The sequence below is a fragment of the Carcharhinus amblyrhynchos genome, unplaced genomic scaffold (assembly GCF_965287045.1).
Source record: "Carcharhinus amblyrhynchos unplaced genomic scaffold, sCarAmb.v2.hapA scaffold_419, whole genome shotgun sequence".
NCBI classification, from domain to species: domain Eukaryota; kingdom Metazoa; phylum Chordata; class Chondrichthyes; order Carcharhiniformes; family Carcharhinidae; genus Carcharhinus; species Carcharhinus amblyrhynchos.
This window is the reverse complement of record NW_027650159.1, coordinates 61,171-87,960: the sequence shown is the minus strand read 5'-3', so window position 1 is coordinate 87,960 and position 26,790 is coordinate 61,171. Positions and strand designations below refer to the sequence as shown.

Here is a 26,790-nt window from a genome sequence, read left to right as displayed (position 1 = left end):
ACCCTGCATCACATCCCAGTGTATCCCAGCACCCTGCATCACCTCCCAGTGTATCCCAGCACCCTGCATCACATCCCAGTGTATCCCAGCACCCTGCATCACATCCCAGTGTATCCCAGCACCCTGCATCACCTCCCAGTGTATCCCAGCACCCTGCATCACATCCCAGTGTATCCCAGCACCCTGCATCACATCCCAGTGTATCCCAACACCCTGTATCACCTCCCAGTGTATCCCAGCACCCTGCATCACCTCCCAGTGTATCCCAGCACCCTGTATCACCTCCCAGTGTATCCCAGCACCCTGTATCACCTCCCAGTGTATCCCAGCACCCTGTATCACATCCCAGTATATCCCAGCACCCTGTATCACATCCCAGTGTATCCCAGCACCCTGCATCACCTCCCAGTGTATCCCAGCACCCTGTATCACATCCCAGTGTATCCCAGCACCCTATATCACCTCCCAGTGTATCCCAGCACCCTGCATCACCTCCCAGTGTATCCCAGCACCCTGTATCACATCCCAGTGTATCCCAGCACCCTGTATCACATCCCAGTATATCCCAGCACCCTGCATCACCTCCCAGTGTATCCCAGCACCCTGTATCACCTCCCAGTGTATCCCAGCACCCTGTATCACCTCCCAGTATATCCCAGCACCCTGCATCACCTCCCAGTGTATCCCAGCACCCTGTATCACCTCCCAGTGTATCCCAGCACCCTGCATCACCTCCTAGTGTATCCCAGCACCCTGCATCACCTCCCAGTATATCCCAGCACCCTGTATCACATCCCAGTGTATCCCAGCACCCTGTATCACCTCCCAGTATATCCCAGCACCCTGTATCACATCCCAGTGTATCCCAGCACCCTGTATCACCTCCCAGTATATCCCAGCACCCTGTATCACCTCCCAGTATATCCCAGCACCCTGTATCACCTCCCAGTATATCCCAGCACCCTGCATCACCTCCCAGTATATCCCAGCACCCTGTATCACATCCCAGTGTATCCCAGCACCCTGTATCACATCCCAGTATATCCCAGCACCCTGTATCACCTCCCAGTGTATCCCAGCACCCTGTATCACATCCCAGTATATCCCAGCACCCTGCATCACCTCCCAGTGTATCCCAGCACCCTGTATCACATCCCAGTGTATCCCAGCACCCTGTATCACATCCCAGTATATCCCAGCACCCTGTATCACCTCCCAGTATATACCAGCACCCTGTATCACATCCCAGTGTATCCCAGCACCCTGTATCACATCCCAGTATATCCCAGCACCCTGTATCACCTCCCAGTATATACCAGCACCCTGTATCACATCCCAGTGTATCCCAGCACCCTGCATCACCTCCCAGCGTATCCCAGCAGATTTACAAGAATATTGCCTGGATTGGGCGGCATACCTTATGGGGATAGGTTGAGAGAGCTTGGTCTTTATCCTTGGGGAGACGAAGGATGAGAGGTGACCTGATAGAGGTGTATAAGATGTCGAGCGGTATTGATCAAGTGGATTCTCAGAGGCTTTTCCCAGGGCTGAAATGGCTGCCACAAGAGGACGCAGGTTTAGGGTGTTTGGAGTAGGTACAGAGGAGATGTCAGGGGTAAATTTTTCACTCAGAGGGTGGTGGGTGAGTGGAATCGGCTGCCGGCAATGGTGGTGGAGGTGGATTTGATAGGGTCTTTTATGAGACTTTTGGATGAGTACATGGAACTTAGTAAGATAGAGGGTTATAGGTAATCCTAGTAGGTAGGGACATGATCAGCGCAACTTGCGGGCCAAAGGGCCTGTTTGTGTTGCAGTTTTTCTATGTTCTATGTTCTCTGTGTTCTATCCCAGTGAATCCCAGCACACTGTAACAGATCCCAGTGAATCCCAGCATACTGTATCACAACCCAGTGAATCCCAGCACACAGTATAACATCCCAACACACTGTATCACATTCCACTGTATCCCAGCACACTGCATCACATCCCAGTGAATCCCAGCACACTGTATCACATCCCAGTGAATGCCAACACAGCGTATCATATTCCAGTGCATTCCAGCACACTGTATCACATTCCAGTGCATCCTAGCACACTGTATCACATCCCAGTGTAACTCTGCACACTGTATCACATCCCAGGGTACCCCAGCACACTGTATCACACCCCAGTGAATTCCAGCAGACTGTACCACATTCCAGCACGCTGTATCACATCCCAGTGAATCCCAGCACACTGTATCACATCCCAGTGAATCCCAGCACACTGTATCACATCCCAGTGTATTCCAGCACACTGTAACAGATCCTATTCTATCCCTTCACACTGTTTCACACACCAGTGTGTCCCAGCACACTGTATCCCATTCCAATGCATCCCAGCGCATTGTATAGAACCTAGAACATTACAGCACAGTACAGGCCCTTCGGCCCTCAATGTCCAAAACCAAGATCAAGCTCTCCCACTCCCTATCCTTCTGGAGTGCTCCATGTGCCTATCCAACAACCGCTTGAAAGTTCCTAAAGTGTCCGACTCCACTATCACAGCAGGCAGTGCATTCCACACCCCAACAACACTCCGAGTGAAGAATCTACCTCGGACATCCCTCCTATATCTCTCACCATGAACCTTATAGTTATGCCCCCTAGTAACAGCTTCATCCACCGGAGGAAATAGTCTCTGCACGTCCACTCTATCAATCCCTCTCATCATATTAAACCTCTATTAAGTCATCTCTCATCCTCCTCCGCTCTAAAGAGAAAAGCCCCAACTCCCTCAACCTTTCCTCATAAGACCTACCCTCCAAACCAGGCAGCATCCTGGTAAATCTCCTCTGCACTCTCTCCAATGCTTCCACATCATTTTCACAATGAGGTGACCAGAACTGCACACAATATTCCAAATGTGATCTCACCAATGTCCTGTATAGTTTCCCCTGTTAATAAACGCTAACACACTATAAGCCTTCTTCACGGCTCTATCCACTTGAGTGGCAACCTTCAGAGATCTGTGGATATGGACCCCAAGATCTCTCTGTTCCTCTATATTCTTCAGAATCCTGCCGTTGACCCTGTAATTCGCATTCAAGTTTGTCCTACCAAAATGAATCACCTCACACTTATCAGGGTTAAACTCCATCTACCACTTTTCGGCCCAGCTCTGCATCCTATCAGTGTCTCTTTGCAGCCTGCAAGAGCCCTCCACCTCATCCACTACTCCACCAATCTCAGTGCCATCAACAAATTTACTAACCTACCCTTCAGCCCCCTCTTCCAAGTCATTGATAAAAATCACAAATAGCAGAGGACCCAGCACTGACCCCTGTGGTACACCGCTGGTAACTGGCCTCCAGTCTGAAAATTTTCCCTCCACCACCACCCTCTGTCTTCTATGATACAGCCAGTTACTTATCCAATCGGCCAAATTTCCTTCTATCCCACACCTCACTTTCTTCATGAGCCTACCATGGGGAACCTTATCAAATGCCTTACTAAAATCCATGGAAACGACATCAATAGCTCTACCTTCGTCCACACACTTAGTTACCTCCTCAAAGATTTCAATCAAACTTACCCCTCACAAATCCGTGCTGACTATCTTGGATTAAACTGCATTTTTCCAAATGATCATAAATCCTATCTCTCAGGACCCTTTCCATTAACTTACCGACCATTGAGGTAAGACTAACCGGCTTATAATTATCAGGGTCATTCCTATTTCCTTTCTTAAACAATAGTATGGTAAAGCTAAGGCCTAAAGTCCATTGCCCTACAGCCAAATCATCTTGGATTACTGTGGGAGCTCCATTCGGTGTCGACCTAGTTCTATTAAACGACATGGTAGCGTACAATGGCACCTATTTTGTCTGTGGAAATAACGCCTATCCCTGGCTTCCCTGGGACTGGTCTGGATCTTGCTATCCAGCGTATGTGGTCCCCTGTGTCCGACATTATGACTCCCTGCATGTCCACCCCGAGATATACCTGCTGAGATCAGGCCATCACCAGAGCTGAGCAATTTTGGATGATAGCCTTTCCTGCCTATGGGACAGCAAGGGCAGCTCGAGAGCTGATCAATATGGCATCAGCGCTTGAGAAAATAGCTAATGATACTGCGGATGGATTTAGAGGATGTCAGCACCACTATCTCCAAAGTTTCAGCTAAAGTCATAGCTGTACAGACGGTGGTACTTCAAAATCAAATGGCTTTAGATTATTTGTTGGCAGCTACCGGAGGCACCTGCTCCCTAATAGGTTCTGAGTGCTGTACATACATTCCAGACTCCTCCCACAATATCATTGATATAACTGAGCACATGAGAAAGACGGATGACAAAATTAGAACTGAGGGGTAGAACTTTAAGGACCATAATCCCCCTGGCTGGTGGCCCTTTGGTAACCTCTTTGGAGACTGAGGAGGAATGATAATTCATTTGGCAATCATTATTCTGGTGGTTTGCTTATTACTGTTCTTGCTACAATGTGTTTGTCGCTGCCTGGCCTATAACAGAGCACAAACTCCTCTCTAAAGGTTAAAATTATCATGAAATGATAAAAGGAGGGAATGAGATTTTCATGGTTAACATCACATGCAACTAAGAACTTCTGAATTGATTTAAGAACATAAGAAATAGGAGCAGGAGTAGGCCATCTAGCCCCTCGAGCCTGCCCCGCCATTCAATAAGATCATGGCTGATCTGTCATGGCTCAGTTCCACTTTCCGGCCCTCTCCCCATAACCCTTAATCCCCTCTCTTATCAAAAACCCATCAACCCACGTCTTAAAAATATTTAGCGAGGTAGCCTCCACCACTTCAACGGACAGAGAATTCCAGAGATTCACCACCCTTTGAGTGAAGAAGTTCCTCCTCAACTCCGTTCTAAACCGCCCCCCCTTTATCTTGAGGCTGTGCCCCCTAGTCCTACTGTCCTTTCTGAGCGGGAAGAGTCTCTCCACCTCTATCCTATCCATCCCATTCATCATCTTATATGTCTCAATGAGATCTCCCCTCATTCTTCTAAACTCCAACGAGTACAAGCCTAGTTTATTCAGCCTCTCCTCATAGCTCAATCCCCTCAACTCCGGTATCAGCCTAGTAAACCTCCTCTGCACTCCGTCCAAGGCCAAAATATCCTTGCGCAGGTGCGGCGTCCAAAACTGCACACAGTACTCCAGCTGCGGCCTCACCAATGCCCTATACAGCCGCAGCAAGACCTCCCTACTTTTATATTCAATCCCCCTCGCTATGAAGGCCAGCATCCCATTCGCCTTCCTGACCACCTGCTGCACCTGCAGGCTGGGTTTTTGCGACTCATGCACAAGGACCCCGAGGTCCCTCTGCACCGTCGCCTGCTGCAGTTTTTCGCCACGTAAGTAATAATCCTTCCTACCATTATTCCTACCAAAGTGGACCACGTCCCACTTGCCAACATTAAATTCCATTTGCCAGTTCCTGGCCCATTTGCCCAGCCTATCTAGATCCTTCTGCAGACTCTCCACACCCTCCGCACAATTTGCCGTTCCACCAATCTTGGTGTCATCAGCAAATTTCGACACCATACACTCGGTTCCCTCCTCCAGATCATCTATATAAATGGTAAATAGCTGAGGCCCCAGCACCGACCCCTGGGGCACTCCACTAGTCACCAACCGCCAATCCGAATAGCACCCATTGACCCCCACTCTCTGCCTCCTATTTGACAGCCAATCCTCTATCCACGCTAACACCCTACCCCCAGCTCCATGTCCCCTGACCTTCTGCAATAACCTCTTGTGCGGTACCTTGTCAAACGCCTTCTGAAAATCAAGAAAGACCACATCCACCAGCTCTGCTCTATCCACTGCCCTAGACACATCCTCATAGAACTCCAGTAAATTTGTCAGACACGACTTCCCCTTAACGAAACCGTGCTGCGTCTGCTCTATCAAGCAATTCCCCTCAAGATGCCTCACTATTTCCTCCTTGATGACGGATTCTAACATTTTACCTACAACAGACGTTAAACTAACCGGCCTATAATTCCCTGCCTTTTGCCTGGCACCCTTCTTAAACAATGGCGTAACATTAGCCATTTTCCAATCTTCCAGCACTTCCCCGGAATCCAGCGACGTCTGGAAAATAACCACCAAGGCATCCACTATCACCTCCGCCATTTCTTTCAGAACCCTCGGATGCATTCCATCCGGTCCTGACGACTTGTCCACAATCAGCCCCTCCAGTCTGTCGAGCACCGCCTCTCTAGTAACAGTAATGTCATTAAGACCCTCCAGTCCTACCACCTTTCCATCTCTAACACCCGGCAAATTATTCACGTCCTCCTCCGTGAAGACCGAAGCAAAAAGGTTTAAGACATCTGTGATTAATGAATTTACCCTTTAACAGTTCTCTTTCTTTCAACATAACGATATTATGACCTTAGAAACCATAGAACCATAGAAAATTACAGCTCAGAAACAGGCCTTTTGGCCCTTCTTGTCTGTGCTGAACCATTTTTCTGCCTAGTCCCACTGACCTGCTCTTGGACCATATCCCTCCACACCCCTCTCATCCATGTACCAGCCCAAGTTTTTCTTAAATGTTAAAAGTGACCCCACATTTACCACTTTATCCGGCAGCTCATTCCACACTCCCACCACACTCTGCGTGAAGAAGCCCCCCCCTAATATTCCGTTTAAGCTTTTCTCCTTTCACCCTTAACCCATGCCCTCTGGGTTTTTTCTCCCCTAGCCTCAGTGGAAAAAGCCTGCTTGCATTCACTCTATCTATACCCATCTCACCTTATACACCTCTATCAAATCTCCCCTCATTCTCCAGGGAATAAAGTCCTAACCTATTCAATCTCTCTCTGTAACTCAGCTTCTCAAGTCCCGGCAACATCCTTGTGAACCTTCTCTGCACTCTTTCAGTCTTATTTACATCCTTCCTGTAACTAGGTGACCAAAACTGTACACAATATTCTAAATTCAGCCTCACCAATGCCTTATATAACCTTACCATAACACTCCAACTTTTATACTCGATACTCCGATTTATAAAGGCCAATGTACCAAAAGCTCTCTTTACCACCCTATCCACCTGTGACGTCACTTTTAGGGAATTCTGTACCTGTATTCCCAGATCCCTCGGTTCAACTGCACTCTTCAGAATCCTACCATTTACCCTGTACGTTCTACTTTGGTTTGTTGTTCCAAAGTGCAATACCTCACACTTGTCTGCGTTAAATTCCAGCTGACGCCATTTTTCAGCCCATTTTTCTAGTTGGTCCAAATCCCTCTGCAAGCTTTGAAACCCTTCCTCACTGTCCACTACACCTCCAATCTTTGTATCATCAGCAAATTTGCTGATCCAATTTACCACATTATCATCCAGATCATTGATATCGATGACAAACAACAATGGACCCAGCACTGATCCCTGCGGCACTCCACTAGTCACAGGCTTCCATTCAGAGGAGATGTCAGGGGTAAGTTCTTCACTCAGAGGGTGGTGAGTGAGTGGAATTAGCTGCCGTCGGTGGTGGTAGAGGCAAACTTGCTGGTGTCTTTTAAGGGACTTCTGGATGAGTATATGGGATTTAATGGGATTGTGAGCTTTAGATAGGCCTGGTAGGTATGGATATGATCGGCGCAACTTGTGGGCCGAAGGGCCAGTTTGTGCTGTAGTGTTCTATGTTCCATGTTCTAGAAGCAATCCTCCACAACCACTCTCTGGCTTCTTCCATTGAGCCAGTGTCTAATACAATTTACTACCTCCCCATGTATACCTAGCAACTGAACCTTCCTAACTAACCTCCCATGAGGGACCTTGTCAAAGGCCTTGCTGAAATCCATGTAGACAACATCCACCACCTTCCCTTCATCCACTTTCCTGGTAACCTCCTCGAAAATCTCTCATAGATTGGTTAAACATGACCTACCACGCACAAAGCCATGTTGACTCTCCCTAATAAGACCCTGTCTATCCAAATATTTGTAGATCTTATCACACCTTCCAATAACTTGCCAACCACCGATGTCAAACTTACTGGACTGTAATTTCCCGCATTTCTTTTGGAACCTTTTTTAAACAACGGAACAACATGAGCCTCCCTCCAATCACCCGGCATCTCCCCCGTGAATACTGACATTTTAAATATGTCTGCCAGGGCCCCTGCAAGTTCAACACTAGAGTCCCTCAAGGTCTGTGGGAATACCCTGTCCAGTCCTGGGGATTTATCCACTCTGATATGGTTAACCTGACTAGAACAAAGGGTGGCTTGTGATTAGCTATATTGTATCAGATCGCATGTGATCTGAAGGATTATAACAGCTACATAAAGGAGGACTGTTGCATTATTCAGCGCACCTTTGCTACCTGATTCCCAGCACTGGGCAGAAGTTACGTACAAAGGTTTGCCAGCTTGCATATGTAAGAAGAATAAAGAGCTTTTGAACCAGACAGCAATTGGTGTTTGCCTTTATATCAAGGACGGAAGAGTCTCGCGAAAAACAAACTTAACACTGAGGAATGTGGAGGAACAGAGAGAACTTGGGGTTCATATCCACAGATCTCTGAAGGTTGCCACTCAAGTGGATAGAGCCGTGAAGAAGGCTTACAGTGTGTTAGCGTTTATTAACGGGGGTTTGAGTTTAAGAGCCACGGGGTTATGTTACAACTGTACCGGACATTGGTGGGACCACATTTGGAATATTGTGTGCAGTTCTGGTCACCTCACTATAAGAAGGATGTGGAAGCATTGGAGAGAGTTCAGAGGGGATTGACCAGGATGCTGCCTGGTTTGGAGGGTAGGTCTTATGAGGAAAGGTTGAGGGAGCTGGGGCTTTTCTCTTTGGAGCGGAGGAGGATGAGAGGCGACTTAATAGAAGTTTATAAGATGATGAGGGGGATAGATAGAGTGGACGCTCAGAGACTATTTCTTCGGGTGAATGTAGCTGTTACTAGGGGACATAACTATAAAGGTTCATGGTGGGTGATATAGGAGGGATGTCTGAGGTAGATTCTTCACTCAGAGAGTGGTTGGGGTGTGGAATGGACTGCCTGCTGTGATAGTGGAGTCGGACACTTTAGGAACTTTCAAGCGGTTATTGGATAGGCACATGGAACATACCAGAATGATAGGGAGTGGGATAGCTTGATCTTGATTTCGGACAAAGCTCGACTCAGGGCCGAAGGGCCTGTACTGTGCTGTACTGTTCTATGTTCTATGTTCTATCTACCTCCTCCAGCCTATCAGCCTGTATCACACTCTCATCCTCAAAAACATGGCCCCTCTCATTGGCGAACACTGAAGAAAAGTGTTCATTTTCTCTCCTATCTCTTCTGACTCCATGCACAAGTTCCCACTACTGTCCTTGACTAGCCCTAACCTCACCCTGGCCATTCTTTTATTTCTCACATCAGAGTAAAAAGCCTTGGCGTTTTCCCTTATCTGACCCGCCAAGGACTTCTCATGCCCTCTCCTAGCCCTCCTAAGCCCTTTATTTAACTCATTCCTTGCTACCTTGTAACTCTCAAGCAACCCAACTGACCCTTGTTTTTTCATCCTTACATATGCTTCCTTTTTCCTCTTGACAAGACATTCAACCTCTTTTGTGAACCATGGTTCCCTCACTCGGCCATTTCCTCCCTGCCTACCAGGGACATACCTATCAAGGACATGTCGTATTTGTTCCTTGAAAAAGCTCGACTTTTCATTTGTGTCCACACCTGACAGTTTCTACTCCCATCTTATGCTCCCTCATTCTTGCCTAATAAAGTGTTTTATTTTTGCCTGTATATAAGTTGGGCAGTTCCTAAACCCGAGACACTATACTTACAGTGTCCCCCACCCTCTAACCTAAAGGAGTGAGTGAATATCAGGCAAGCTCTTTCTTTTTCTTGTTTTATCCGCAAGTTATTTAGAGGGAATGGCAGGGAAGGCAGTGCAATATTCCTCCTGCAGGATGTTTGAGGTGAGGGATGCCATCAGTGTCCCTGCTGATTTCACCTGTGGGAAGTGCATCCATCTCCAGCTCCTCAAAAACCACGTTAGGGAACTGGAGCTGGAACTTCAGGAATGATGATGGATGGGTGACAGTGAGAGGGCTGGGAGGAAGTAGTCAGTGCAGGGATCCCTTGTGGGATATAATGCATTGGATACTGTTGAGGGGGATGACCTACCAGTGGTAAACCACGGTGACCGTATCTCACCCCAGTTTATCATCCCAGGTTATCCCACACACTGTACCACATCCCAGCACACTGTATCAAAACCTACTGTGTCACAAGTGTATCCAACACATTCCACCACATACCAGTGTATCCCAGCACACTGTTTCACACCCCAGTGTATCCCAGAACACTGTAATGGTACCCAGTGTATCCCAGCAAAATTATCACATCCCAGCACACTGTAACAGATCCAATTCTATCCCCTCACACTGTATCACATCCCAGTGTACCCCAGCGTACGGTATCAAATGCCAGTGACCTCCTAGTCTCTCACTGAGTAGCCTATCTACCGTGGGCAAACATACATTGAGTGTAAATAACCACAGGTGATTCTGAGCCTGTTAGAAAACAGGACAAGCTGTAGATTCCAAGTGACTACAACTTGGGGATAACTTGTCATTCCCAAAGTAGCAATTGAAGGGAAGGTGTCACAATTACAATGTCTCTTGGCCCAAACATTCAAACTGAAAGCATTCTCAAAGCATTCTGTCCATCAGCATTTACAGAGGCTGGAGGAGTGGAACAGAAACACTGAACGTCTGGCTCACACATCGGCTCGCCCTGAACGCCCCTACCTTGTAAAAGGATTCATTTTTGCGTGGACGGAAGAACCACTCAGTAACTGTCGTGGCCTCAGTTTCCCCACGTTTCTTACAGGAGATGCACCTCAGTTTCATTTTGCGATCTTTAACAGCTTCAGTGTCTGACTCCACTTCCACACAGCCAGGATTGGAACAGTCGGCTGGAATACAAACACAACATGGTAAAGAATGGATTCCGGGGAGCAGCGTCGGAGAGCATGAAGATGGATCTCACTCACTGGGAAAAGGACTCTCAAACCTTGGGGACAAGAACCTTTAAACCCCCATAGGGACAGGAACCTCAATCCCCCACCCTGGGGATACAGACTCTCAAACACCCCACCCACTCCCCCCAGGATAGAGACTCTCAATCCCCCTCGCCCCTCCCCCTCCCCTATGGGGATGGGGGGGAAGGGGGGGGGTAGTTGAGGGACCCTATCCTTCCCCCCTCCCAGGGATAGGGACCCTCAACCTCCCTGCCCCCAAAGGGGACAGGGACTCTCAATCCCCCTTCCCCCCACCTCCCGGGGACAGGGACTCTCAGTTCCCCTCCCCCCCACTCCCCAGGGATAGGGACTGTCAATCCCCCTTCCCCCTGGGGATAGTAATTCTCAAACCACCCCCCCCACCACCACCTCGCTGAGGACACTGTGCCACTCCTTGGGTGATAATCATTCTCTGTCCTATCAATGCAGGTTGTAATAGATGTCACACTAGCGCGGAGGTCATTACACGGCATTGTCCGCTGGGCAGAACTTAACTCATTGATAAATTCTATGAGATTGTGTGTGAAATAAAACAACAACAAATTCCCATTTGGAGCAGATGTTACCCATTGACTGAGAGACAGTAGTAACCACGGCCATAGGATTCTCACAAAGCATTGTTCCACCCCATTTCCAAACACATTGCAGATTTCTACTTGGAATAGAGGGTTGGACATAAATTATCACCTTCTAAACCATTCTTGTGAAAGACTGTATTAATTCAAACTCTTTCAGCACAAAAAGACAAAATTTGACCCCCTGCCCCAGCCCATTCTGAACATGCTGTCATTTAAACATTGAATTCTGCACCAATCACCAGGCATGATTTGGAGATGCCAGCTTTGGATTGTCCATTCACCTGGTAAAGGGGCAGTGCTCTGAAAGCTCGTGATACCAAATAAAGCTGTTGGACTTTAACCTGGCAAGTTCTGAGATTGTTAGAAGCCTCACAACACCAAGTTAAAGTCCAACAAGTTTATTTGATAGTAAACCTTGATAGTAAAACCCAAGGTTTACTATCAAATAAAGTTGTTGGACTTTAACCTGGTGTTGTGAGACTTCTTATTGTGTTTACTCCAGTCCGCCGGCATCTCCACATCAATTTCTAAGATTGTCAGTTCAACCATTAATTTAATTCAATCTTAAATTACTGATGTCTGTCTGATGGAATGGAGACTGAAAAATGGGGTGAGGTGATTAATCCGGGGTTCGCTGTAAGAATGAGATGCTGGAACTGGTTGGATCTCTGCTGGATTACCGTCTGAAAGATGATATACTGAGGTTTGGACTGGAATGACTAAAGTCTCTCCAACTTTTACAGATGCACCATAGAAAGCATTCTTTCTGGCTGTATCACAGCTTGGCCTGGGCTCCTGCTCTGCCCAAGACCACAAGGAATTACAAAAGGTTGTGAATGTAGCCCCCAATCCATCACACAAACCAGCCTCCCATCCATTGACTCTGTCTACACTTCCCGCTGCCTCGGGGAAAAGCAGCCGGTATAATTAAGGACCCCACACACCCCGGACATTCTCTCTTCCACCTTCTTCCATCGGGAAAAAGATACAGAAGTCTGAGATCACGTACCGACTGACTCAAGAACAGCTTCTTCCCTGCTGCTGTCAGACTTTGAATGGATCTACCTCGCATTAAGTTGATCTTTCTCTACACCCTCGCTGTGACTGTAACACTACATTCTGCACCCTCTCCTTTCTTTCTCTATGAACGGTATGCTTTGTCTGTATAGCGTGCAAGAAAGAATTCTTTTCACTGTATACTAATACACGTGACAATAATAAATCAAATCAAATCTACAAACTGTGACCTAATTATTGGCCTCAAATGCTGAGTTCAGATTCCACCACCATTCCTGCTTTTCACATTGAATAAATCAGCAAGAAGACAATCATTCTCCACCTGATTCAGCATGAAGACGGATTCTCTGACCTCGCAGCTAGCCGGGATTTTCCAGTCCCGCTGCAATGAACAGAGATGTTACTGAGTGCCAAATTCTCCATTCTCGCTGCAGCCTTGGCAGGGCGTGAATGGCCAGAGAATTCCAGCCAATGATCTTACAACAGATCTTTTGCTGGGATTGTGAAGGTCATTCTGAATCTTCATTCGCTGGTTTGCTGTTTGATAGTGACAGCGTCAGCAGCTCCAGGCGTCAGGGCAGAATCTCTCTCTAAATATACTTCACAGAATCAATTATTTAGCAAACATCTTTAGAATTGGAACTGCATTAATGACACAGCCTCAATGCGCTGCTTCAGCCAAACACATTGGAGCATTCCTATCCCACTGATCCTGAGTATGTATGTTCCAGATCTGACCCAGAGAGGTAGAGCTGCAAGAGCCCTTCTGTTCCGGGTTTTGCAAATCTTTTTTGTGGTAAATATTACAGCTTCACACCACAAGGGACCCGGGTACAATTCCGACCTTGGGTCACTGCCTGTGTGGAGTTTGCACATTCTCCCTGTGTCTGCATTGGTTTCCTCCGGGTGCTCCAGTTTCCTCCCAGAGTCCAAAGGTGAGGAAGTTAGGTGGATTAGCTACGAATGAGTGCAGTTACAGGATTTGAGTCGGGGTTGGTGGAAGGGGTCTGGCTAAGATGCTTTTTTGGTGTGGATTCAATGGGCTGAATGGCCTCCATAAGGCAATAAGTCCAGAAGACATAGGAGCAGAAATAGGCCACTCGGCCCATCAAGTCTGCTCCACCATTCAATCGTAGCTAATATTTTTCTCCTCCCCATTCTCCTGCCTTTTCCCCATAACCCCTGATCCCCTTATTAATCAAGAACCTACCTATCTCTGTCTTAAAGACACTCAATGACCTGGCCTCCTCTGCGGCAAAGAGTTCCACAGATTCACCGCTCCCAGGCTGAAGAAATTCCTCCCCATCTCTGTTTTAAAGGATCGTCCTTTCAGCCTGAGGTTGTGCCCTCTGGTTCTAGTTTTTCCTACTAATGGAAATATCCTCTCCACGTCCACTCTATTCAGGCCTCGCCATATCCTGTAACTTCCAGTAAGATCCCCCTCACCTTCTAAACTCCAACGAATACAGTCCCAGAGTCTTCAATCACTCCTCATACGACAAGCTCTTCATTCCAGGGATCATTCTCGTGAACTTCCTCTAGACTCTTTCCAAGGCCGGCACATCCTTCCTTAGATACAGGGCCCAAAACTGCTCACAATCCTCCAAATGGGGTCTGACCAGAGCATCATAAGTGTGCCTTGCTAAGAGCCTTTGGTAGAAATAATGGTGGGAGGGATTATTATTTAAAGGGTGAAAAGCTGCAGCATGCTACAGTGCAGAGGGACCTGGGGGTCCTTGTGCACGAATCGCAAAAACCCAGTCTGCAGGTGCAGCAGGTGGTCAGGAAGGCGAATGGGATGCTGGCCTTTATAGCGAGGGGGATAGAATATAAAAGCAGGGAGGTCTTGCTGCAACTGTACAGGGCACTGGTGAGGCCGCAGCTGGAGTACTGTATGCAGTTTTGGTCGCCGTATTTGCAAAAGGATATTTTGGCCTTGGAGGGAGTGCAGAGGAGGTTCACTAGGCTGATACCAGAGATGAGGGGGTTGGACTATGAAGAGAGACTGAATAGACTGGGTCTGTACTCATTGGAGTTTAGAAGGATGAGGGCGGATCTTATAGAGACGTATAAGATAATGAAGGGGATGGATAGGGTAGAGGTAGAGAGATTCTTCCTGCTTAGAAAGGATAGCAGGACTAGAGGGCACAGCCTCAAGATAAGGAGGGGGGGGGCGGTTTAGATCAGAGTTGAGGAGGGACTTCTTCACTCAAAGGGTGGTGAATCTCTGGAATTCTCTGCCCGTTGAAGTGGTGGAGGCTGCCTTGCTAAATATATTTAAGTCACGGGTAGATAGGTTTCTGATAGACAGGGGAATTAAGGGTTATGGGGAGAAAGCGGGAAAGTGGAACTGATCCACTTCAGATCAGCCATGATCTTATTGAATGGCGGGGCAGGCTCGAAGGGCTAGGTGGCCGACTCCTGCTCCTATTTCTTATGTTCTTATACAACCTCAGAAATACACCCCTGCTCTTGTATTCTAGCCCTCTCGACATGAATGCTAACATTGCATTTGCCTTCCTAACTGCTGACTGAACCTGCACGTTAACCTTAAGAGAATCATGAACAAGGATTCCCAAGTCCCTTTGTGTTTCTGATTTCCGAAGCATTTCCCCATTTGGAGAATAGTCTATGCCTCCATTCCTCCGTCCAAAGTGTATAACCTCTCACTTTTCCACATTATATTCCATCTGCCACTTCCTTGCCCACTCTCCGAACCTGTCTAAGTCCTTCTGCAGCACCCCCCGCTTCCTCAATACTACCTGTCCCTCTACATATCTCTGTATCATCTGTAAACTTAGTAACAGTGCCTTCAGTTCCTTCCTCCAAATGGTTAATGTATATTGTGAAAAGTTGCAGTCCCAGCGCAGACCCCTGAGGCACCCCACTAGTCACAGGCTGCCATCCTGAGAAAGACCCCTTTATCCCCACTCTCTGCCTTCTGCCAGTCAGCCGATCCTCTGTCTGTGCCAGGGTCTTACCCCTAACACCATGGACTCATTCTGCAGCAATTCTATGGGCAGGATTTTAAGACCTCACTCGAACAAGACCGGAAATTCTCACCCAATATCAACAGACATTTCTGTTATCCAACTGCTCCGATTCCATGGAGGCAAAACGGTAGAATTCCAGTGACTGACTCTATACTAAATACCAATAAGGTAACAATTTAAAATGTCTGCTGGTTCAGACTCAATACTGCATGAAGGAGAGAAGGAGGGTATAGGGCCCCAGCTGATAGCTTGTCCATGTTGCCATTTTTGTACCACTAAGCTATTCGCAATTGGCCCATATCCCTCTATACGCATCTTACTCATGTAACTAAATGTTTTTCAAAAAATAAATTTGTCCCCACCTCTACTACTACCTCTGGCTGCTCGTTCCAGACACTCACCACCCTCTGTGTGAAAAAATTGCCCCTCTGGACACTTTTGTATCTCTCCCCTCTCACCTTAAACCTCTGCCCTCTAGTTTTAGACTCCCTTACCTTTAGCAAAAGATATTGACTATCTAGCTGATCTGTGCCCCTCATTATTTTATAGACCTCTATAAGATCACCCCTCAGCCTCCTACACTCCAGAGAAAAAAGTCCCAGTCTATCCAGCCTCTCCTCATAACTCAATCCATCAATCCATCAATCCTCTTTATTTTATAGACCTCTATAAGATCACCTCTCAGCTTCCTACGCTCCAGAGAAAAAAGGCCCAGTCTATCGAACCTCTCCTTATAACTTAAACCATAAAGTCCCAGTAACATCCTAGTAAATCTTTTCTGCACTCTTTCTAGTTTAATAATATCCTTTCTATAATAGGGTGACCAGAATTGTACACAATATTCCAAGTGTGGCCTTACCAATGTCTTGTACAACTTCAACAAGACGTCCCAACTCCTGTATTCAATGTTCTGACCGATGAAACCAAGCATGCCGAATGCCTTCTTCACCACTCTGTCCACCTGTGACTCCACTTTCAAGGAGCTATGAACCTGTACCCCGAGATCTCTTTGTTCTGTAACTCTCCCCAATGCCCTACCATTAACTGAGTAAGTCCTGCCCTGGTTCAATCGACCAAAATGCATCACCTCGCATTTGTCTAAATTAAACTCCATCTGCCATTCGTCAGCCCACTGGCCCAATTGATCAAGATCCCGTTGCAATTGGAGATAACTTTCTTCACTGTCCACTATGCCACCAATCTTGGTGCCATCTGCAAACTTACTAACCCTGCCTCCTATATTCTCATCCAAATCATTAATATAAATGACAAATAACAGTGGGCCCAGCACTGATCCCTGAGGCACACCACTGGTCACAGGCCTCCAGTTTGAAAAACAACTCTCTACAACCACCCTCTGGCTTCTGTCAAGAAGCCAATTTTGTATCCAATTGGCTACCTCATTCTGGATGCTGTGAGATTTAATCTTATGCAACAACCTACCATGTGTTCCCTGTCAACTTTTATAAGACACTAGTTAGGCCTCATCTGGAGACTGTGCCCAGTTCTAGGTGCCATTCTTGAGGAAGGATGTGAAGGAACTGGAGGGAGTACAGAGGAGATTCACAGGAATGATTGTGGATAAAGTACCAAAGCTATGAGGATAGATTGGAGAAGTTGGGACTGCTTTTTCCTTGATGGAGATATTCAAGGTCCCAGGGACATGGACAGGATAAATAGTGAGAAACTGTACCTTCTCAAGAGCATCAAGAACTAGAGGTCAGATTCAAACGAATTGGCCAAAGGAGTAAAAGTGATGTGAGGAAAGGTTCTTTCACCCAGAGAGTGTTTGGAGTTTGTAATGAACTTCCTGAGAGAGTAAGGGAGGGAGGTTCGATTGAGGTTCCCACAAGGAGTTTATATTTTATCCTGTCATGGGGTTTGGGCTTTGCTGGCTGGGCCAGCATTTATTGCCCATCCCTAACTCCCCTTGAACTGACTGGCTTGCCAGAGCAACTCAAGGGGCTGAATGGCCTCCTACAAGTATAAAGCTTCTAAGATTCTGTGACCAGTGCCCGATACAACTGAAGTATAACCCTCCTACTTTTATAATCAAATCCCTTCGCAGTGAATGATAACATTTTCTTCATCATTCACTGACCTTTTGTGATTCAATGTACTAGGACACCCAGATCCCTCTGAATCTCAGAGCTCTGAAATTTCTTGCAGTTTAAATAACATGCTTTTCTTTATTCTTCCTGCCAAAATGGACAATTTCACATTCACCCACATTATCCTCCATTTGCCAGCTCTTTGCTCACTCACTTAACCTCTCTGTGTCCCCTTGCAGTCTCCTTACATTATCTTCACAATTTACCTTCTGACCTATCTTTGTATCATCAGCAACTGTAGCCATTTCAATCCCTTCATCCAAATCAGTTCTAAAAAAGGTTGAGGCCTCAGCACTGACCCCTGTGGCACACCATTCGTTACATCTTGCCAACCAAAAAAAAGACCCATCTCTGGTACCCTCTGTTTTTTGTTAGTGAACCAATCTTATAGAGACACAGAATAATATAGCACAGAAACAGGCCCTTCAGCCCAAACAGTCCATGCCAACCATGCTGCCCTCCCAGCTAGTCCCAGTTGCCTGTCTTTGGCCCATATCACTCTGATCCTTCCCCATTCATGTACTTATCCAAATGTTTTTTAAATGTTGCTGTTGAATCTGCCTCAGCCACTTTTTCTGGCAGCTCATTCCATGCACACATCACCCTCTGCATGAAGAAGTTACCCCCTCAGGCCTCTTTTAAATCTTTTCCCTCTCACCTTTAACCTATGCCCTCTAATTTTCAGCTCCCCTTTCCTGGAAAAAAGACTATGTGTATTCATCCCATCTCTGCCCCTCATGATTTTATGCACCTCAATAGGATCACCCCTCATTCTCCTACATTCCAAGGGCTAAAGGCCTAGCTTGGCCAACCGCTCCCTGTAACCCAGGCCCTGCACTCTTTCCAGTTTATCAGTATCGATGCTATAACAGGGTGACTAAAACTGTTTACAATACTGAAGTACGGCCTCAACAATAACGTATACAACTGTAACATAATGTCCCAACTCCTACACTCAGTGCCCTGTCTGATGAAGGCCAATGTGCTAAACACCTTCTTCACCACTCTGTCTACCTGTGACACCGCTTTCAATGAACTATGTACTTATACTCCTAGGTCCCTCTGTTCCTCAACACTCCCCAAGGCTCTACCACTCACTGTAAGTCCTACTCTGACTTTCCAAAATGCAGCACCTCACACCTATCTGTATTGAAATCCATTTGCCAATCCTCATCCCACTTCCCTAACTGTTCAAGATGCCCCTGTAATTTGTGATAACATAAGAACATAAGAGCTAGGAGCAGGAGTAGGCCATCTGGCTCCTTGAGTGTGCCCCGCCATTCAATAAGATCATGGCTGATCTGATAGTGGTTCAGTTCTACTTACCCGCCTGCTCCCCATAACCCTTAATTCCTTTATTGGTCAAAAATCTGTCTACCTGTGACTTAAACACATTTAACGAGGCAGCCTCCACTGCTTCATTGGGCAGAGAATTCCAAAGATTCACTATCCTCAGGGAGAAGAAATTCCTCCTCAATTCTGTTCTAAATCGACTCCCCCGTATTTTGAGACTATGCCCCCTTGTTCTTGTTTCCATTGTAAGTGGAAATAACCTCGCTGCTTCTAACCTGTCTAGCCCCTTCGTTATCTTATATGTCTCTATAAGATCCCCCCTCAAACCTTCTAAACTCCAATGAGTACAGGCCCAGTCTACTCAATCTTTCCTCATAAGCTAACCCCCTCATCTCCGGAATCAACTGGGTGAACCTTCTCTGCACTCCCTCCAAAGCTAATATATCCTTTCTTAAATAAGGGGACCAAAACTGCACACAGTACTCCAGCTGCGGCCTCACCAGTGCCCTGTACAGTTGCAGCAAGACCTCCCTGCTTTTATATTCTATCCCCCTCGCTATAAAGGCCAGCATCCCATTTGCCTTCCTGACCACCTGCTGCACCTGCAGACTGGGATTTTGTGATTCGTGCACAAGGACCCCCAGGTCCCTCTGCACCGTAGCATGTTGTAATTTTTCATCGTTTAAATAATAGTCCATTTTACTATTATTCCTTCCAAAGTGGATAACCTCATCCTTGCCAACATTATACTCCATCTGCCAAGTCCTTGCCCACTCACTCAGCCTATCCAAATCTTTCTGCAGACTTTCTGTGTCCTCCATGCAATTTACTTTCCCACTCATCTTTGTGTCATCTGCAAACTTTGTTACCTACACTCGATCCCCTCCTCCAGATTGTCTATGTATATGGTAAACAGTTGAGGCCCCAGCACCGATCCCTGCAGCACGCCACTAGTCACCAACTGCCAACCGGACAAGCACCCATTTATTCCAACTCTCTGCTTCCTGTTAGACAGCCAATCCTCAATCCATGCTAATGAATGGGCCAGGAACTGGCAAATGGAATTTAATGTTGGCAAGTGTGAAGTTGTCCACTTTGGTAGGAATAATGGTAGGAAGGATTATTACTTACATGGCGAAAAACTGCAGCAGGCGACGGTGCAGAGGGACCTCGGGGTCCTTGTGCATGAGTCGCAAAAACCCAGCCTGCAGGTGCAGCAGATGGTCAGGAAGGCGAATGGGATGCTGGCCTTCATAGCGAGGGGGATTGAATATAAAAGTAGGGAGGTCTTGCTGCAATTGTATAGGGCATTGGTGAGGCCGCAACTGGAGTACTGTGTGCAGTTTTGGTTGCCGCACTTACACAAGGATATTTTGGCCTTGGATGGAGTGCAGAGGAGGTTTACTAGGCTGATACCAGAGTTGAGGGGGTTGAACTATGAGGAGAGGCTGAATAAACTAGGCTTGTACTCTTTAGAGTTTAGAAGAATGAGGGGAGATCTCATTGAGACATATAAGATGATGAATGGGATGGATAGGATAGAGGTGGAGAGACTCTTCCCGCTCAGAAAGGACAGTAGGACTAGAGGGCACAGCCTCAAGATAAAGGGGGGGCGGTTTAGAACGGAGTTGAGGAGGAACTTCTTCACTCAAATGGTGGTGAATCTCTGGAATTCTCTGCCCGTTGCAGTGGTGGGGACTGCCTCGCTAAATATATTTAAGACGCGGTTGACAGGTTTTTGATAGGCAAGGGGATTAAGGGTTATGGGGAGAGGGCGGGAAAGTGGAACTGAGCAGCGACAGATCAGCCATGATCTTATTGAATGGCGGGGCAGGCTCGAAGGGATGGATGGCCTACTCCTGCTCCTATTTCTTATGTTCTTATGTTCTTATGTTTAACACTTTATCCCCAACTCCATGTACCTTAAATTTCAGCGGAAATTTATTCCGATGGTCAAAAAGGATAGTAGGAGGAGAGGTAATAAGCCGTGGATAACGAAGGAGGTGAAGGAAAGTGTTAAACTAAAAGCGGAGGAATTTAGAGTAGCTAAGAGTAGTGGGCGAGAAGAGGATTGGGAGAGGTTTAAATGTCAACAAAGATTGACAAAGAAGTTGATAAAGAAGGGTAGGAGAAACTATGAAGCTGGGCTAGCGCTTAATATAAAAAAGGATAGCAAGAGTTTTTATAAATATATAAAAAGGAAGAGGCTGGCTAGGGTGAATGTTGGTCCTTTAGAGGATGAGAAAGGGGACCTAGTGATAGGGGATGGGGATATGGCTGAGGTCTTGAATAACTTTTTTGTTTCTGTCTTCACGGAGGAGGACGTGAATAATTTGCCGGGTGTTAGCGATGGAAAGGTGGTAGGACTGGAGGGTCTTAATGACATTACTGTTACTAGAGAGGCAGTGCTCGACAGACTGGAGGGGCTGTTTGTGGACAAGTCCCCAGGACCGGATGGAATGCATCCGAGGGTTCTGAAAGAAATGGCGGAGGTGATAGTGGATGCCTTGGTGGTTATTTTCCAGACGTCGCTGGATTCGGGGAAGTGCCGGATGATTGGAAAACGGCTAATGTTACGCCGTTGTTTAAGAAGGGTGCCAGGCAAAAGGCGGGGAATTATAGGCCGGTTAGTTTAACGTCTGTGGTAGGTAAAATGTTAGAATCTGTCATTAAGGAGGAAATTGCGAGGCATCTTGAAGGGAATTGCTTGATAGAGCAGACGCAGCACGGTTTCATTAAAGGGAAGTCGTGTCTGACAAATTTACTGGAGTTCTATGAGGATGTGTCTAGGGCGGTGGATAGAGGAGAGCCGGTGGATGTGGTCTTTCTAGATTTTCAGAAGGCGTTTGACAAAGTGCCTCACAAGAGGTTATTGCAGAAGGTCGAGGGACATGGAGTTGGGGGTAGGGTGTTAGCGTGGATAGAGGATTGGTTGTCAAATAGGAGGCAGAGAGTGGGGGTCAACGGGTGCTATTCAGATTGGCGGATGGTGACTAGTGGAGTGCCCCAGGGGTCGGTGCTGGGGCCTCAGCTTTTTACCATTTATATAGATGATCTGGAGGAGGGAACCGAGTGTAGAGTGTCGAAATTTGCTGATGACACCAAGATTGGTGGAACGGCAAATTGTGCGGAGGGTGTGGAGAGTCTGCAGAAGGATCTAGATAGGCTGGGCGAATGGGCCAGGAAATGGCAAATGGAATTTAATGTTGGCAAGTGTGAGGTGGTCCACTTTGGTAGGAAGAATGGTAGGAAGGACTATTACTTACGGGGCGAAAAACTGCAGCAGGCGACGTTGCAGAGGGACCTCGGGGTCCTTGTGCATGAGTCGCAAAAACCCAGCTTGCAGGTGCAGCAGGTGGTCAGGAAGGCGAATGGGATTTAAATTTAAATTCTAAATTTCCGCACTTACGCAAGGATATTTTGGCCTTGGAGGGAGTGCAGAGGAGGTTTACCAGGCTGATACCAGAGTTGAGGGGGTTGAACTATGAGGAGAGGCTGAATAAACTAGGCTTGTACTCGTTAGAGTTTAGAAGAATGAGGGGAGATCTCATTGAGACGTATAAGATGATGAATGGGATGGATAGGATAGAGGTGGAGAGGCTCTTCCCGCTCAGAAAGGACAGTAGGACTAGAGGGCACAGCCTCAAGATAAAGGGGGGGCGGTTTAGAACGGAGTTGAGGAGGAACTTCTTCACTCAAAGGGTGGTGAATCTCTGGAATTCTCTGCCCATTGAAGTGGTGGAGGCTGCCTCGCTCAATATATTTAAGACGCCGTTGACAGGTTTTTGATAGGCAAGGGGATTAAGGGTTATGGGGAGAGGGCGGGAAAGTGGAACTGAGCAGCGACAGATCAGCCATGATCTTATTGAATGGCGGGGCAGGCTCGAAGGGCTGGATGGCCTACTCCTGCTCCTATTTCTTATTTACCTTTATCTTATGCAGTAACCTTTTGTGAGGCACCTTATCGAATGTCTTCTGGAAATCTAAATACACCACATCCATCAGTTCCCCCCTGTCAACCGCACTCATTATATCCTCAAAAAATTCCAGTAACCTTTTTCGCTCTCAACGATACCTCCTAATTTAGATTTTAATCTTTTATCCATGTCAATTTGTTACCCCCTTTATTACACCATGAGCTTTTACTTACCTCCCTTAGTGACCCTCATTATTTTATAGTGATACAAGATCAACCCTAAGCCCCCCATGCTCCAGGGAAAAATGTCCCAGTTTATCCAGCCTGTCCTTATAACTTAAACCATCAAGTCCCATTAGCACCCCAGTAAATCTTTTCTGCACTCTTTCTAGTTTAATAATATTCTTTTCATAATAGGGTGACCAGAACTGTACACAGTATTCCAAGTGTGGCCTTCCCAATGTCTGGTACAACTTCAACAAGACGTCCCAACTCCCATATTGTGCATCAACTACCTCATTAGCCACTGATTTTAAGATCCTAGGATGAAGTCCATCTGGAACAGGGGATTTGTCAGACCCAATAATTTGTTTCCCTGGGGATTGTAATTTTCCTGAGTTTCTCTCTCCCTTCCATTCCCTGATTTACAGCTATTCCTGGGATGCCACTGGTATCTATAGTGAAAACTGATGCAAATTACCTGTTGATATCATTAGCCATCTCCTTATTTTCCATCATTAACTCACCAGATTTATTTTCTGTCAGACCAGCTCTCACTTTGTGAATTCTTATTTAACTATCTGCAAAAACTCTGACTTTCCACCTTGATATTTCTAGTTAAATTGCTCTCGCTCTCTAACTAATTTCTAATCCTTATTTATCTTTTAGTCATTCTTTATATTCTGACCAGAGAGAACTCCCAAAGCCAGGCCTTAACCTGAAATGTTCATTCTAAATCTCACTTTGTCTCTCACAGTCTCTGTCTTTGGAGATTTTGTTGTCTTCTGAAAAACTCTTGAATACTTCTGGCCTCTTGAGCATCTCCCAATTCCCATCACTCCACCATTGGCAGCCGTGTCTTCAGCTGTCTGGGGGAGGGGGATAAGCTCCGGAATTCCCTCCCTGAACTTTACTGCCATGCTTTCTTTTTAATAATTTGCATCTCTGAACGATGTTTCTTTTCCTCAATCTCCCAACATCTCCTTCAGCTCAGTGTTCACTGTGTCCCTGATTGAAATGTCCAAGGTGCTACAGAAATGCAGGCTGTTGCCAGCTCTGAGAATCAGTTTTCAGCCAATCTCTTGCCTAGAAATTTGCAACTGTTGAAAAGAAGAAAGCTCCACATTGTTGCAAAACACCGACATCAAACAAAGGTATTTCTGTCACTGAGAATTGAGGCAAACTGTAAGAGTGAGAGAGAGGAGGGGGAGACAGGGAGATAGAGGGGGTTACTGGGGAGAGAGATATAGACAGAGACAAAGACAGAGACGAGGAGGGGGGAACTGGGGAGACAGATATAGAGAGAGAGAGAGAGAGATAGAGGAGGGGGGAACTGTGCAGATACATGGATTTGGGCCACTGTCTGTGGGAGTTTGTGCATTCTCCCCGTGCTTGCGTGGGTTTTCTCCGGGTGCTCCGGTTTCCTCCCACACCCCAAAGATGTGCTCTTAGGCTGATTGGTGTAACAAATTGTCCGTAAACTATTCTCCCCTGAATCTGGTTTCCAATGGGGGTACCGTACACATACACACGGGTCAAGGTACATGTAGGAAAATGCTTTGTTAAGATGGCGGCGCGGGCTCGTTGGGCCAAAGGGCCTGTTTCCTGTGCTGGGTTGTTCTTTGTTCTTTGCTCTGGGGAGAGAGATAGAGAGGGAGAGAGAGACAGAGAAAGTGAGTGAGACAGGGAGATAGAGAGAAGGGGGGGACCGGGGGCAGAGAGAGAGGACAGGGTATGGGGGAGAGAGAGAGGGTGAGAGATAGAGAGGGTAAGACAGGAAGATTGAGGAGGAGGAGGGACAGGGGAGAGACAGAGAGACAGGGAGATAGAGAGAGGAGGAAAGGGACTGGGGGGACAGAGAGTAAGCCAGAGAGATAGAGGAGGAGTGGGGACGGGGGAGAGAGAGAGAGAGAGAGAGGAGGAGGGGCAACAGGGGACATAGAGAGGGAGGGTGAGACAGGGAGATAGAGGGAGGTGGAGGGACATGGAAAGAGAAGGGGGATGGAAAGAGAGAGGGGAAGGAGAGAAGACAGGGAGATAGAGGAGGAGAGGGACAAAGGAGAGAGAAAGGAGGGGGAGATACAAGTGGAGAGAGGGGAGGGTGAAGGAAAGAGGGGGATGGGGGGGAAGGAGAGGAGGGGAGAGGGGAGACAGGGAGATGGAGGAGGAAAGGGGGCAAAGGAGAGAGAAAGGAGGGGGAGACACGTGCAGAGAGGGGAGGGGGATGGGAGAGAGGGGGAGGGAGGGGGAAGGAGGGAGGGGGGAAGGAGAGGAGGGGAGGGGGAGGGGGGAAAGGAGAGGAGGGAAGGGGGAGGGAGGGGGAGGGAGGGGGAAAGGAGAGGAGGGGAGGGGGAGGGAGGGAGGGAAGGAGAGGAGGGGAGGGGGAGGGAGGGAGGGAAGGAGAGGAGGGGAGGGGGAGGGAGAGGAGGGGAGGGGGAGGGAAAGGGGAGGAGGGGAGGGGGAGGGAAAGGGGAGGAGGGGAGGGGGAGAAAGGAGAGGAGGGGAGGGGAGGGGGAAGAGAGGAGAGGGGAGGAGGGGAGGATGGAAAAGGGAAGGGGAGGAGGAGGGGGGAGGGGAAGGGGGAGGGAGGCAAGAGGAGGAGGGGAGAGAGGGAGGAACAGAAGAAGAGTGGGGGGGGAAGGGAAAATGGAGCTTTTCATCTGCTTCCCTCTCCTTGGGATTAAATCCAATGCAGAATATTTCCGATTGCCAGCAGAAACAGCTGGATCCACATCTGGATTCTCCATCAGGCGGGGAGAAGCCGAGAGCAGAAAGAATCGGCTGGATTTTCAGATCGAATCCGCGCGGCCTCGACAAACACTTACCCCAAAAAAGGCAGAATGCGGCATAGAGCAGAATCTTCTTTAATACATCCATCTCTGCTCCACAACAGCGCCCAGATACCCGCAATCCCGGCAAGGAGAGATCACTGACACTCAGATCCCACTCCTTAATCCTTCATCTACAATTCATCGCAAAATCCATCAGTTTGTCCTTCCAGCCTGACGGACTCTGCCCAGGGAAGCTCCGATCCCAGCTGCCTTGTCTTGGGGGGAAGTATTTTTAGCCGAGGTTCCTGCCACACGATCCGATCTCTCCCTGCAAGTCAGAGAGATCAAGTTCTGTTTACCAAAGCTCCGCACTGCCAGAGATTGGGGGAGACAGTTGGCTGCAGCAGAGTTACAGAGAGGGGAAACTGAGAGAGAGAGGCTCTGTCTGAATAGAGAGATCTTCTGTGTCACACTGACAGGCAGCAGGTGAAAGAGAGAGTGGAGAGAGAGAGGGAGGCAGAGAGAGAGAGACAGAGAGAGAGATAGTGGAGAGAGAGAGGGAGGCGGAGAGAGAGAAAGAGAGTGGAGAGAGAGAGAGGGACACACAAAAAGAGAGAGACAGAGACAGAGAGAGACAGAGAGATATTGGAGAGAGAGGGACAGAGAGAGAGAGACAAAGAATGAAACAGAGATGGAGAGAGAGAGAGAAATGGAGAGGGAGGAACAGAGAGAAAAGAGAGAGAGACAGAGAGAGATAGAAAGAGATAATGGAGAGAGAGGGGGACAGAAGAGAGATTGTCTCAAAGAAAAAGAGAGATAATGAAATAAAGAGGAGA

General features: G+C 47.4%; 1 protein-coding gene across 1 annotated transcript in view; it reads right to left on the bottom strand.

Annotated features, from left to right (window-relative positions):
- LOC145339352 (sodium channel regulatory subunit beta-1-like) overlaps positions 1 to 26,459 on the bottom strand; it is a 60,049-nt gene extending 33,590 nt beyond the window's left edge. The window contains exons 1-2 of the mRNA XM_080183796.1: positions 26,009 to 26,459; positions 10,785 to 10,951 (exon numbers count right to left, since the gene is read on the bottom strand). Of these exons, the coding sequence (XP_080039922.1) occupies positions 10,785 to 10,951; positions 26,009 to 26,060 (219 nt within the window). The 5' untranslated portion in view covers positions 26,061 to 26,459. The remainder of the gene's footprint in view (positions 1 to 10,784; positions 10,952 to 26,008) is intronic.
- Between the last annotated feature and the right edge of the window lie 331 nt (positions 26,460 to 26,790).